This window comes from Thamnophis elegans, chromosome 1 (genome assembly GCF_009769535.1).
Source record: "Thamnophis elegans isolate rThaEle1 chromosome 1, rThaEle1.pri, whole genome shotgun sequence".
Lineage (NCBI taxonomy): Eukaryota > Metazoa > Chordata > Lepidosauria > Squamata > Colubridae > Thamnophis > Thamnophis elegans.
Window position 1 is genome coordinate 50,607,504 of NC_045541.1, and position 15,304 is coordinate 50,622,807.

General features: G+C 40.0%; 1 protein-coding gene across 2 annotated transcripts in view; it reads left to right on the forward strand.

Moving 5' to 3' along the window:
* Window positions 1-6,716: 6,716 nt before the first annotated feature.
* The window catches only part of MARCO (macrophage receptor with collagenous structure), a 30,459-nt gene continuing 21,871 nt past the window's right edge, over window positions 6,717-15,304 (forward strand). For both annotated transcript variants that reach the window (XR_004254688.1, XM_032209605.1), the window contains exons 1-5: window positions 6,717-7,099; window positions 8,959-9,063; window positions 11,451-11,663; window positions 13,269-13,313; window positions 14,689-14,733. Coding sequence is in view for 1 of the 2 variants with exons in the window: in XM_032209605.1 (XP_032065496.1) it covers window positions 6,988-7,099; window positions 8,959-9,063; window positions 11,451-11,663; window positions 13,269-13,313; window positions 14,689-14,733 (520 nt within the window). In the remaining variant the exon portion in view is untranslated. The remainder of the gene's footprint in view (window positions 7,100-8,958; window positions 9,064-11,450; window positions 11,664-13,268; window positions 13,314-14,688; window positions 14,734-15,304) is intronic.

The following is a 15,304-nucleotide window of genomic DNA, read 5'->3' on the forward strand; positions in this document are numbered from 1 at the left end:
GCCACAACAAGTAGCAGGTGATGAAACTCCATAACTTTATGGCAACATGCCTAACTAAGAAGGTAAAGAGAGATTTAACAAAAGGAAGGAGAAATAGGAACCGTTGGAAAAAATAGGAAAGAAAAGACAGTTTGTCTATGGAGATTCCCAATCATTTGGCTCATGGTTTCCCCAAAGGTGCTTTTCCAAAAGGCAACTGGACTTCGTTGGTTTTTTTCCTTGAAAACATTTTGCTTCTCATCCCAGGGAGCTTCTTCAGTTCAATTCTGAAGAAACATCTTGGGTGAGAAGTGAAATGTTTTCAAGGAAAAAAAAATCAAGGAAGTCTGGTTGCCTTTTGGAAAAGGACTTTTGGGACAAAGGAGTCAGGGGTGGGTTACTGCCAGTGTTACTGCCAGTTTGATGCATGCACACTCTGCGCGCATGCGCAGTTTCCTGTAAATAGGTCTGCACATACGCAGAAGATTAAAAATGCCAAAAAAAAATCATGCCGTGGCAACCGGGGAACCAGTTTGGGGACATGGCGAGCCTGCCATCCCTACCGGTTCGGTGACTCATGCACAATTTCCACTACTGGTTCACCCAAACTGGTAGCAACCCACCTCTGAAAGGAGTGTTTGCTTTAGCCAACCTTTACTCAGTGTGCCCACTGAAAGATGTACGGTTTGAACACAGGTGTGTGGGGAGGAGAGCTGAGGAAAATAGCGCAGCCAGGAGATTTTTACCCCATTTTTATGGGCCATTGTTAGAACAATTTGAAGGAAGCTGTCTACCAGTTAAGGAGTCCAGGAGCTCAGGATGAATGATTTGCATAGGGTACTAACCAGCTGCTGGAGAGAATGGGGCATGTGAGATGCTGTAGCTATTCAGAGCTGAGGATGTGACTGGACTGGACTGGATATATCAATTCAACACTTTCAGAAATGAACAAAACCGCAGCCTTCTGGACAACTACTTGAAAGAATACAGTCTATGTAAATGTGTCTTCTGTATGAGTCCTATTGGGAGCCTTTTCTCTGTAGAAACCATAGCATGTATAAAGATGGTATGATGTCTTTGGCATTTCTATGTAAACTAATCAGCTTTTGCTGAAACTTAATAAAGTTTTTTTATTTAAAGAATACATGTCAAATATCAGCAGACTCCTTATGCAGCCCTTTCCACATGGTCATCTGTAGATGAATTATGAATTCAAATATTTTAAATATATATTATGACTTCCACATAAAATGCTCATTGTACACAAGTACATTTCAGAGACTGCCACATAGACCTGCTGTGACTGAGACAACCATAATCTTTTCTTTTTATTGAAATACAAATATGGTGGAGTAAAAGAGCCTTCTAGTCTTGATTTAACCCCCTGTATGCCAGGTGATATTGGTGAGTTGCAGTTCCGTATTGGAAGCGTACCAGGGTGAGAAAGACTGTTCCTCACTGACTAAGTTACTGCTGCACTGCTTTACAGAAACCCACAAAATGGTGATGAGATGATTGCAAAACTTCCTTCAGAAACTGTATGGGTAAATTCAAAGTTTCTCAAAAAAAAATTTGGAGCATATTCTTTAGAAAGAGTCAGTAAATTCTTTCCTTTATGAATCTTGAAGTGTAAGGAATATGCATTGTGTTCTGTACACAAACAGCTTCTTTGATACAGTTGTGTATTGGGGTTTTTTGTTTTGTTTTTTTAAGCGTAAATATGTAAATATATGAGTCTGGTTGATCTTTAATATTTGAGTTATCCCACAAAACTCCCTAAAACTGTAGTTTTTCTACAAAAAAATAAGAGTAAAGAAGAAGGCAGTAGATTGTGGTGTCCATCTGTCTTTCTCTCTTTCTTCCTTTCTTCCTGAAAAACACATATGTACACAAAGCATGCACAATTCCAGCTTATTGTATCTAAAGTGCCAAGTAGGCATGGAATCAATCAGGATGAATCAGAAGGAAGGCTGTATACTAAGACATATATTTTACTAGATGCTGTGTGTATTCTGATAAATCAGCTGAATCTTGACATTGTAGTCCAGATTTAAACCTCAAGACTGGCATGGATATACTTCATATGTGCTTGATCTTGATCTTCTTGGATAACAGTGATGGCTCTGTTTCTGCTGTAGCATTGGCAGTTGGAAACAAAATATATTATGCATACTGTACTGTACATTGAGAGATGTAGCTAACAAGATACTTAGCTATCCTTTAGTTAGCATTCCACAGAAGAAATAGCATGTTGAAGCTGAAAAGTAGCAAAATCACAGAGTAATTTTGCTACTTTTGCTACTGGCTGTGTTACAGTCGCCATGCCGCTTCCGGATGCCCCCTCCCCCCCTCTCTGTTTGGTTTGGCCTTTCCCTCAGCGTGGCTTCATTCATTCATTTGTTACATCTTGCTCGGCTGGACTTTTTGCCTGGACTTTTGCCTGGACTTTTGCCTGGACTTTTCATCCTGGCGAACTCCCCCTCCAGACCACCTTTGGACCTATATTTCTTACTGGACTCCTCACTGGACTTTGTAGAGGAGAAGGCCAAGATCTTTAAGACCTCTACATAAGCCTTTACGAACTCGCATGACTGTGCAATTTTTAACTGGTGTGGTGAGTGTATGGGATTTGCTTGTGATTGAATGAATGAGCCCACTTTTATTATCCCAATATTGTTGTATTTTATGTGTTTTAATTATTACGTGGGGACTGCCTGAGTGAACAAATGAGTGTGTTTGATTTGGAGGGTCTGTCGAGGAATGCGGGAGCCATAGGGGTGGTTGAGGGAACCACGGACACGGGAGTGGGCCGGAGCATTACGGTCATAACAGGGAGGGGCAGATATGGCGGGGACTTTAGGGCTGGCCATTACCAGGGAAGGAGGGCTCGCTACGTCACAGAGATCCCTCCTTCCGGCCCTATGAGTCCCACTCCAAGGCCAGATGGTGCGAGTAATCAGGACCCTGGCCTCAGGCTGTTGTCGCTAAATGCCAGGTCTGTAGTTCACAAGGCTCCCCTCGTCCGGGACTTAATTTTAGACGAGAGGGCAGACTTGGCATGTATTACTGAAACCTGGCTGGGCCCGGAGGGAGGAGTCCCCCTCGTAGAGATGTGCCCAGAAGGTTTTCAGGTGCTCCATCAGCCGAGAGCCCAGGGAAGGGGTGGCGGTGTGGCTATTGTTATCCGAGAGTCTTTAGTACCTCGTAGGATCCCTGCTCCGGAGCTTGTCGGGTGTGAGTCCCTGCTGGTGAAGTTGGACCTCAAGGGTCAAGTGGGTTTGCTGTTAACGTACCTGCCTCCCAACAGCGTTGCAGCAGCCCTCCCCTCGCTCCTCGAGTCGGTAGCCGAGCTGGCAATTGAGTTCCCCAGGCTTATGGTTCTGGGGGATTTCAATTTGCCTTCGCTCGGTGAACACTCTGATGGAGCGCAGGAGTTCATGGCTTCCATGACAGCCATGGGCTTGACCCAGGTAATTCGGGGCCCAACCCACTCAGCGGGTCACACGCTCGACCTCGTATTTCTCTCGGAGCAGTGGACTTGTGATCTTGGTCTGAGGGGTAGTGAGATCATACCCCTGTCGTGGTCAGACCACTGCCTACTGAGGCTTGACTTTCGGAGACCAAACCTCCACTGTAGGGAGGAGGAACCGACCAGGTGGTTCCGCCCCAGGTGACTTATGGACCCCTTGAGGTTCCAGACGGAGCTTGGGGTTATTCCTGATACTCTCGCCCACAGTCCGGTGGAGACTCTGGTTACTGCCTGGAACTCGGCAGCGTCGGAGTCTCTTGACCGGATTGCGCCACTACGGCCGCTCCGAGGCAGTGGATCCAGGAGGCCTCCTTGGCTTACACCTCGCTTCACCCACATAACACCTATCCTCCGTGAGCTGCACTGGCTACCTGTTGATCTCCGGGTACACTTCAAGGTGCTACTTGTCACCCATAAAGCCCTACATGGTGGTGGATCTGGGTACTTGAGAGACCGCCTACTGCCAATTACCTCCACGCGGCCTATTAGATCTCATCGATTAGGCCTCCTCCGAGTTCCATCTGCCGGTCAATGCCGACTGGCAACTACGCGGAGGAGAGCCTTCTCGGTGGTAGCTCCGACCCTATGGAACGATCTCCCCGTGGAGATTCATACCCTCACCACCCTCCAGACCTTCCGCACAGCCCTCAGAATCTGGCTATCCCGTCAGGCCTGGGGCTAAGACTGTAACCCGCCCGAATGGTATGAATGTTGTGTTTTTAATTATGTATTGTCTTATATGTTAAAAGTTTGTCTCCCCCTCCCTTTTGGGTTGTGAGCCGCCCTGAGTCCCCCCAGGGAAAAGGGCGGCATACAAATAAACTCTACAAACTACAAACTCTACAATAATTTATCATATATTAACACTAGCAGCCAGTTGTCCTTAAATGTGGTTGGCAATGGTAAAGAATTTTATAATTGCAATTCTGTACCCAATTTTTAAAGTCACAAGTTTAGGTTGAGATGAAGCAAAAAGGAATACAGTCAATGAAAATAATGTTGTTTCAAAGATACAGATTCATAAGGCTTCTCTTGTCCTGATACATCAGAGTACAAAATAATGTTAACCAATTATTACAAATCTCAAGCTATTTTACAACCTCATTTCCCTCTAAATTTGGAATGGTTGTTCACTGGGATAGACCAAGTGATTGCCTTTTGCTTGTTGGCCAAGTGCCTTGAAAAATCGTACTGCTAGGTCTTTTCCCAAAATAGTTTCTCTGATCTTCTCCTCAAAAGATCCAGAGTGCTCAAAAACCCAGCTATTCTGTGATGATACTGTGATTGTATCATCACAGAAAACCCAGCTATTCTGTGATGATATCAAGATAACATTCATTCCCCATAAACTTTGAGGAATAGTACTAGATAGTATGCACTAATACAAGGGCGTCAAACTTAAGGCCCGGTGGCCAGAACCCTCCCATGGGGTGCTTAGATCTGGCCCATGGGGCCACCCTGGAAACAGTGCCTCTGCCAGTGAAAACAGCTTGAGATGGCTACATGTGGCCCTCCTGAGCTCCATTTTGGTGGCAGAGGGTTGCAGGAGGCCGTCGCAGCCAAAAACTGGGCTCGGGAACCTGTTTTTGCTGGCAGAGTGCTCGGGCCTCCAAAGGTGCTCCCGACATGAGTGACGTTGACCTGTCCATGTCCACCCTGGCCATGCCCACCCCATTCTCCCAAGATCAAACACAACCCTGATGCAATGAAATCAAGTTTGACATCCCTGCACTAATATGCAACTTGATATGTGTGGGTTTGGCATAATGTGTTTAACTTGTTTACTGAATTAAGCCCATTTTCTGGAGTTGTTTTTCTCTGGCAAATGGGCTTGTCCCTAATATGTTAACACATACAACAGTATGCAGCAAAAGGAAACTCCATTTTATTCCTATTGTTATGATGGGAAAATGCAAAACTGCTCATGGTACAATTGAGGAATACTTTACAAATATACCAGGAATACTATATAGAATATGATATGGCAGAGGATGGAGGAACCTATCACAACTATAAGAGAATACAAATCATTGAAAGGAGGGCTTTTCTGAGTCTATTCACAGTACATTAAGTTTAATATTATATAGCTAAGTGGTCCCCAATCTTTCCAGACTTGCAGACTGGTGGGGGCGGGAAGTGGCAGTGGCGAGGAGGAGATGATTTTACATTGTGTAATCTAATCTGCGGCATTCACAGATGGAGCTTTGCATGCTCACTTATACAATCCAGTTCCTAATGAGCCATGGACCTGTACTGAACTGCAGAACCAGGGTTTAGGGATCCCTGATCTATTTGGACTAATGGGGGCATATCATATGTTTGATAAGGAACTTAGTTAATTAGTTAGTTGTGCTAAACCAGGGGTGTCAAACTCACGGCCCGCAAGCCAGATGCATCATAAACTGGCCACGCCCACCCCTGGTTTAGCGGAGGAGAAAATGCCATAATATGTCATGTGACAACAACATGACGCCACAAAATTGACACCCCTGTGCTAAGTAGAGGAGGCAGAAAAGTGAAATATCTCTATGATGTTCTAATGTTGAATCTGTGACAAAACACAAATGGAATGTTCAGCCCCATTACAAAATTGGGACTCTTGGCATGCTCTCATGGAAACGAAACCATCAGCCAAACAAATTTCAATATTATTAGAAATTGGGGTGGAGGGATGCACATAGCCTCTGCGTATTCAATATTGGCTAATTTTTGTTAACCAACAGTAAGGATATTCTCTCCTAACCACAGGCCTATATTAGTCATAATGCAAACTGACGGCCACATTTCTATTCTTGTTCTTTCCTTATCATTTTTCTCAGCATTTTATTACAGTAATTTGAATCATTATATTGTTTGGATTATTATCATTTGTGTTGGCTTAGTTATTTTTTTCATTTCCTCTACTTTGTTCTGTCCCTCGACCCTCTCAAGGGAGGCTCTTAGGTGCTCTCGGGGCCAGTGGGAAGTTTTAGAGCTATTAATGCCTTTTCTTCTTGTGCAAGCCCTCCACCCCAATCTCCCACTGCTTCAGCATTTTTCTTTCCGCAGCTCTCTCATTTCACAATGACAGTTATAATCTATTAGTTGCTGCAATCACTCCTATCCGGAAAACAATGTTGAGTTAAATGTATAGACACGCCTTTACATAAGCACGATGGGTCAGATTTCAAGAGAAATCATTATGCAAATGTCAGGAGTCACATTTCAGAATAAGGATTTTAGTTCTTAGCTCTATCTCTTTATCTTTAATATTAAAGGGCATATTCATCAGCCCACACTTACATTTTTTTAGAGGAAGTACAAAAGGCACTGTGCTAGGGATTTTTTCTTTCTCTGTCTTTCTTTTTTTTTTTTTTTTCAAGTCTAGTAAAAATAAAATCCAGCCAATGGCAAGCATTCATGTAATAGGATGTATTTCCAGGAGATAAAACTAGTAAATTTATCCTGATAGGATTGCAGTTTACAGTAAAACTTTGACCATGGACAACTTAAATAGCATCACCTATGATGAAGTCAAAGACATCAAAACATTCTCGTTGTCAGATGAGATGATGTTTGCATCTTCTGGACTCACACCATTTGAAATTAGTGGTAAAGTATTTTTTTTTTTACTATTTGATGATCATCTATGCTTAGATCAAAATATCTAAGACAACTTATTAGTGATTGATTAGTGAGAATTGGTCTTTTATAAATAGAATTAATTTGTTACTGAATTAAATTAAATGGCATTATTTTATATTATTGACATAAAAATATGGAAGGGTGCCATGGAATTTCATGCCCAAGACTATAATCCTAAATTTGGATGGTAGTCTTAGTCCTGACATATATGTAATGGAAATACATTGGTTTATGTCTATGCAAATACCTGTATATATGCATATGTATCTATAGGGATTCTCAATCATCCAGGTCATGATTCTCCCCAAGGTGCTTTTCCAAAAGGAAACTGGATTTTCTTGGGGGGGTTTTCCCTTGAAAACATTTTGCTTCTCATCCAAGAATCAGAATTGAAAAAGCTTCTTGGATGAGAAGCAAAATCTCTTCCAAGAAAAAAAAACCCCAAGGAAGTCCAGTAGGTGTTTGGAAAAGCACTTTTGGGATATGCGTAAGTGGCTTCTAAGGAAGACTACTCATTCAGTAGCATGGAAGTTTGAAGAGCACATATATGGATGAATACTTTTTCTCCAGAATTTTGCTGAGGAACCAGAAATCAGAAACGAAGCAGGATAGGTCCTGGTTATGATTTAGATTGGGATCACTAAGATGCACAGAGCTAATGGTTAGAATAGGTGTTAAAGATAGGTCCTGGAAGAAAGCACAATGGCACATCACTTTTACACATTGCCATGCAGGGGTGCCTGGGAGCAGTCAAAAAAGTCAAAATAGGTATTGTGTTTGCATAATTGCAGCACCATCCTTTGGTATGTGCCTGGACACAACATGTATATGCATAGCAGTGTGGCTTCAGCTGCATAGTTGCAACCATCCACCTGAATTTTTATATATATATATACATATGTACCTTGGACACCATGCTGACATGAACATTTCATAGATGGAATCACTGGAACTGAGTCCAAACTGAGAGCATTGTTAGCTTTTCAGTTCTGTAGATTTGACTGAGAAAAGAGATAAACGAAATGTGCTTTTGAACCATTTCGTTTGCTAAATGACATTTTTAGTTAGAGAAAGAAGTCTCGTTATATATTAATCAAGGATGGATTTAAAGTTGTCTTTCACAATGTGCTACGGCTATTTTTCACACAGACAAGGTTTTCACTATTTGTAGTGACAAGGAAAAAGGAAGAGTTTTGTGAGGAAATACACACAACCTTTATTGATGGGATTTGATGTCCCTTCAAAGTGAGATTGTGTCAATAGGACTTTTCAAATGGACATTGGTGCAAGAATGGATTTCCTCAGAATTGTTCAGTGTTCACCTATATCAAGTTCATAAGATATTTCAACATTTATTCAGCTGGTCGTTGTCACAGGTTACATCGAAATACCTTAAGAGGCAAAATTATATTGCTTAGTTTGTTTTATTTTTGTATTGATTGAGTTGTATATCACTGACATTTACAAAACTTTTACAGTAAAAGATTCTTGGAAGACTGTTATTTGTTGATTGCTGTTCTCAGCAGATATCTTTGGAAAATTGAATGTTCAAATATACTTCCAGATAAGCTTGCATAGTTTAAACTTTACACTTACACCAACTTTTATCTAGAAATTAAGCAATTAACTCTCTGTTAAACATACTAATAAAAGATAACCTGTTTTAATCCTGCTTTCAATAGGATACATGTTTTATAAAACTTTGTAGAAGATTATTATGATCTGAAACTATCATTATTTGACCCGCAAGGATAGTTTCAGTCACTTGTAGAGCCAAATGATGGACTTAAATTACTCTGTATATTTTGTTTTTCCCCAAATTTTAGAACCAAAGAATAAGAAAAAGACTTGCCGATGCTGTTTTTGGTCTGTAGTACTCATAATATATTTGGTTATGCTCACAGGAGGCATGGGACTGTTGGCTTATGAAGGTAACCTGTATTAAACGTAATTTAGGTTTTTTTAAATCAAAAGTTTAAAAACTGCCTGTTCTCACACTACTGATAATGGTAAATCTGGCTGAGTGAAATCTTTAGTTAACCTGTTGCCTTGGGTAGATACCCTCAGCAGCATTGAAGTATCAGTTTAATGTACTGTATGTTGTGGGAAAGTCACAACTGGTGGTGAGCAGCATCATATTATGTCCCCCAAGCAGCCAGATGTTTTGTGGTGTCATGTTTAACTGATTGCTGTATTTCAGATCATGAAGGGGTTCCCCCACCTATCATTAATGATCTTAAAATAATACAGAGTTAAAAAGGTAAAGAGAACCTACCCATCCTAAAAAGTTCCAAAAAAGTTAGAGCGTTTCTAATTGGTACCTGAAAAATAAAAACAGTGCCAAATATGATTTCCCAGCATTCACTAAATAACCTTCAGACCTTGAGTTTCCCAACCCGTTTTCCAGATGCTTTTGTCTTCAGCCACATGTGAGACTGATTAGTCATCCTGGTTTTCTTATCACCATCTGAATAGCTCTTTACAATGCTTTTTATCTTGTCATATAATACTAAATTTAAAAACAGCAGCAACACAACAATAGGAAACCATTCTGTAGTCTAGAGTAAATTGCAGAAGTATGCTGGGGACAGAAGAAGCTAAAAGTGCCACTTGATTTCAAGTATCCCCTAAGCTTTTAGCTGGTGAATTATGACCAACAAATGGGGCATACCTGGACAGAAAAGGTGGTACCATCACTTTTCTTTTGATTGGTTGGTTGGTTGATTGATTGATTATGTGCCAAGAAGTTGTTTTATGTTCCTGGCAACCATATAGTTTTTCTCTATTTTTTTCTTTTAGTCTACATTACATTTAAAAGAGAGAGAGAGAGAGAGAAGGAAAAGGAAGGGACATTACAGCACAGAAAAAAGACAGGGGGAAAAAGGAGATGGGAACATCATACTAGAAAAATGGATGATAAATGCACACCAAGACAGAGTAAGACAGTAAAAACGGGGATTGTAGGTCAAGGTTAAAGGTCCTGGTGAGACTGCAAAGGTTAAAGGCAGAAAATTGGCTTTGGAGGTCTTGTAAATGTTCTTAGTTTTCTGGCTAACAATGATGAGCTCCATTCCACATCTGCATCACTTGCTTTCTTAGTACTTAATGGTTCGCAGCTGAAGCCAGGAATGTTCATATTGGATGCAGCAGGTAGAAGCCACGATCTTGTGGCCATTTAACCTTCAATAATGGCACTATATGAACTTATCCCATGATAGTATACAGGTGATAACAAATGGGCCTCCAATCTGAGCTGGAAATGCTGGTGGATAAACAAATTGTTGTTCATGTCCTTGTGATTGCCATTCTTTAAATGTTACTCTACCTCTTCAGTATAGAGAACATGTGCTAGAACATGAAATGAGGTTTTAGTGCATTTAAATTGCATTTAAAGAAAGGCATGGAAGTTCTGCTGGTGGGGCTAATTCAATCATAGGTACAGGTTACCCTCTAATGTTGCACTGATCACCAGATTAGAAAATCTTCCACTCAATGTCTTTGAAGAAATATTTTTTGTTTTTGTTGTTGTTTAGTCACTAAGTTGTGTCTGACTCTTAGCAATACCATGGACTGCAGTACACCAAGCACCCCTGTTTTCCACTTTTTCCCTGAGTCTGCCCAAACTCATGTCCACTGTGATGATGACACTGCCTAACCAGAAGAAACATTAGAGAACACATATATCTCAATAAAGGCAGTCCCTGGTCAGCCCCTGTCCCTTTGGGAAATGAACATATCATGTCCAAAGAGAATGTCCATAAATAAAGTTTTCTTGTTTTGGCAACATCACTGGTCCCACTTTTAAACATCAGATTAAACTGTATTGCATAAAGCAATATATTTCCTCCAAACACTAATTTTGAAGTAACAAATAGTGACCTATTAATTAAAGTAAAATAATAAAACGTGAGTGTTGAAAAGGCAAGGGGCTAATTGAATTTGAATTATTCTGTATTATTCAAGTCAGAGAAATGTGAAAGAGTCAGTAGGATCCTGCTACAATAATTGGTTTTGTGTGTTTTATATAACATTAACAATAGCAATAGATCTGTGATTTGGCCAGGTATGACATGAAAGGACACGTCCTGGTGAGAGTTTTTCACAAATTGTGATTATTTCTATAACTTCAGGAGAACATTCAAGGCATGAGAATAAGGCTCTCTGACAAGATAATAGGATTTGGTTAAAGTTCTTCACCTAATTTTACATTCTCCCAGGGCTATATCGAAAAATGAAAATTAACTTAGAAAATTAGCACAGTTGGGTAATGATGAATAAAGATTGGCTATTTCATTACTTTCTGTTCAATTTTTCTTAGTCTATACGATGCACAAAATTATAAATAATATGAAAGATGGCGGAACAGCAAATAAAGTGAATCATCTTGCCAATGCCTCCATTGAGAATGAGATCATTTTTGGAATCAATGCTGAGAATGGTCAAGAAAACTGGATCCACAATTTAAAACAAGAATTTCATGTAATCAAATTGAGCAACCAATATTTACAATGGGTAATGGCGAACATTACAGGTACATCCTAGCTTTGTGTAATCTGAATGCAGTTTTATTTTGTTTTGTCCCTCTTCCTACTGTGCATGTTAAGTATTTTGAATGCTGTATACAAAATGGAATGGATTTCTTTGTTCAAATGCCACATTTGTAATTCAGGGGACATTTCTGCCCTTGGTCTTCCTTTTGCTCTCTTGCAAGAGTTCATGAATAAGAGCTTCAATATAAAAAGTTAAATTTGACCCTTAAAGCCATTAGAATCAAATTCTGTATAGACTTTTTTTTTCTCTGAAGCAAATGTACAATTATCTTAATCTCAAAGTTTTCTGATTAAGATCTTTCCAACACTCCCAAACTTATACTGAAGATAAGCAGAGTATGTACATAAAAGTACGTTCCATTTGCTAGTGTTCATGTTGTATCTGCCTCTGTGTATATTATGATATAGCCTATATGGGGATGGATGGATGGATGGATGGATGGATGGATGGATGGATGGATGGAAGGAAGGAAGGAAGGAAGGAAGGAAGGAAGGAAGGAAGGAAGGATCCAATTTGGTACTTAAATCATTTTGGTGTAGATGTTATGATGTTGTAATGATATGTGGGAAATACCTTGGGAGATGGAGCAAAAAGATGCTGTCTAGGGGTAAGAGACATCATAGCCTGTAGCTGGATAGTAGGTGAGGCAAGAAACTCAGAAAGGATCATCCATAGTTTTAGTTTCTCAGGCTGTAAAAGAGACAACAGGAGAATTCTACCTTCAGATTGTGTAGCTTTACAATAAGATAAAATTGGATTATCTGGTCATGTTTCCTGTCTGGTCTACCAGGCTGACAGATACAGGGCTGACAGATGTATCATTGATCTGGGGCATTGTATTGGATTATGATCTGGGTTGGATTAAATAGCAGGTAAAGTCAGTCACAAAGCAATATTTAGAAAACTGTTTGAAGCATGTCTATTGCTATTGCTGCCACCCACAGCTCTACAAGGCCCTCAAAATAATCACATTAACATGCACTAGCCCACCCAGTACTACTGTTTGGGATTGGGTATCAGCCTTTCAATCGCCTCAGCAAAGACCAGAAAACACTTTTTATACTGATTATATTCGTACTTGTCTATATTTCATTAGTACATTTGTTTCTTCTTCATGTAGACTTGTAGCTTGATGAGAGGCGTTGAACCTATTAGAGTCTGCCGTACTTGGGTGGAAATCTTTAGACCTGGCTATAAATACGTAAGAAGGGTCTTCTGTACACCTTGGAGATGTCTTGGCCAATAAAGTGATAGAATGGTTTGGAATGAAACTGAAATAAGGAAATTTGAAAGGAATAGTTAATTACTTTGCATGGAAATGATATTAAGTGGAATTCAAATCAGTGCTATAAAACTTCATATTGTACTGTAATCCACGAAAACAAAATGAGGAAAAGGAGGTCATAAAGACCATGGGAATGTTGAAAATGGTAACACTGCAGAGATACATAATATAACTGGAGAAATGTTAAAATAGGGTTTACATCTGGAGTAGCTGTGCATCTTGTTTAATAAGCGTGTGAAAACAGATTGATTTTAGTTACAGACTTATGCTGTTTCCAACAGATGTCAATATCTTTTTCAGACCAAATTAAAAGCAACATGACTCAAGGAATTGCAGGACCTCCTGGTGGGTAACTATAATATGATCTTCTAATCACTTCCTTCTATTCTTTCATTTATTGCTCCAACTTAATTGAGGGATACTTGTGCACTCTGAGCCAACTTGTTAACTTGCAGATGTTACATTATTCCATCTAAGTAAACAAAGGCAACCTTAGAGAACACTAAGGACCCCTCATTTCAACCTTTAGCTACAAATAATTTCCTTTAATGGGTCCAACATAATTCCTGTGAAATATCTGAATGTGACTAAAATTAAATGATATTCTGTAAGCAAGCAAATGCCATACATATCTGAGTTCTAGCACACAAAGTAGGCAAGAGCAGCTGCTCTAAACCTCTACAGCATTCATTTAAAGTATGGTTACTAAATTGTTCATTTTTGTCTAACCGAATTCAACAGAAATGTGTGAGAATATGCCTGTTGAACACCTTTAGTGGATGGATGCACAGAAATTAGCAATAATCTGTGTTTGTGTGTTATTTGTAAAAGGAACAGGAGAACTAACCCTATTATCCTATTTTCAGGGCTGGGGTATATGTACAAGTTTTAAAAACGTATTTGAAAATGGGTAGGTTAATGGAAATAATGTAAAAAGAAAAAGGCAACTAAAAAAATTAAAGAAATCATATTAAGGAAACCTCCAAAAATACCTCCCTTAAGCAAAATATATTCTGGGAGAAATGTGCAGGAAAATATACATGAATTTTCATGTGGATTAAAGAAGAGAAAAGCAGTTAGATGCAGAAATCAGCTGAAACAAATATAAGGAATGAAAGGAGAAATATTAGATGCAGAAAGTAATCGGAACTGACAGATTCACTTATCCCTGATGCAAATAGGCTGGGTTGGATAGCTGGACACTTGAGTAGATAGATCCCATGATTATGTATACAAAGTCCAAGAACAGACAATTTCTGTACATGTAGGCACTTCAGATCTCCTGCCAGGTGAATACATGGAGGAAGATTCGGGGCAATGGCTACACATTCCCTTCATTCAAAAACACATATTCTCTGAATTTTCCCCATAATTCACCTCCAGTGATGAAAATACTTTTACAAATAAATTCATGTGCCAGTTATAGTAACATATAAATTTAGTGGCACTTTAGACTGTTTCTGCTGCTGCTGCTGGTGTGTGTGTGTGTGTGTGTGTGTGTGTGTGTGAGAGAGAGAGAGAGAGAGAGAGAGGGAGAGGGAGAGGGAGAGGGAGGGAGAGGGAGGGAGAGGGAGAGGGAGAGGGAGAGGGAGGGAGGGAGGGAGGGAGGGAGAGAGAGAGAGAGAGAGAGAGAGAGAGAGAGAGAGAGAGAGAGAGAGAGAGAGAGAAGCAACTTTGAAGACCAGCATAAAAATAAGAATCTTCTTTTCTTCATAATCAGGACCTAAAGGAGAAAGAGGAATTCCAGGAAGAAGAGGTGACCGAGGTAATAAAGGTCACATTTTGAATTTTGAGCATTGACCAAAGGTGGTATTCTTCCAGTTCTGACCAGTTCGCCTGAACCGGTAGTGGAAATCATGGGTGGCCCTGCCCACCTGACCCGGCTCTACGGCATCCCATTTAGGCCCTTTTTTTAAGGCAAAGCACATGCAGGGAAGACAATGTGCATGCATGGACATGATACATGTTCACATTTGCGAACCAGTAGGGAAGGTAAGTAAATACCACCCCTGGCATCAAATGTAACAACTCTGATCCATTAATAAGCCACATGCCTATATACTTCATGTCCTTCTTACTTGACTATCTTCCTGAGTAGGATATGAATTCAGGAACAGTCGTATGTCTTAAACCTAACAAAATGACTTCCTAAGCTGAATTAATCATACCCTGAGCTGTAACTTGAATTGTCATTGCAAATTGCAAATGTAGTTAGAAAGTCATATATAATCTTTATAAATTCATTAATAGCAATAGCACTTAGACTTATATACTGCTTCACAGTGCTTTACAGCTCTCTCTAAGCAGTTTACAGAGTCAGCATATGGCCCCCAACA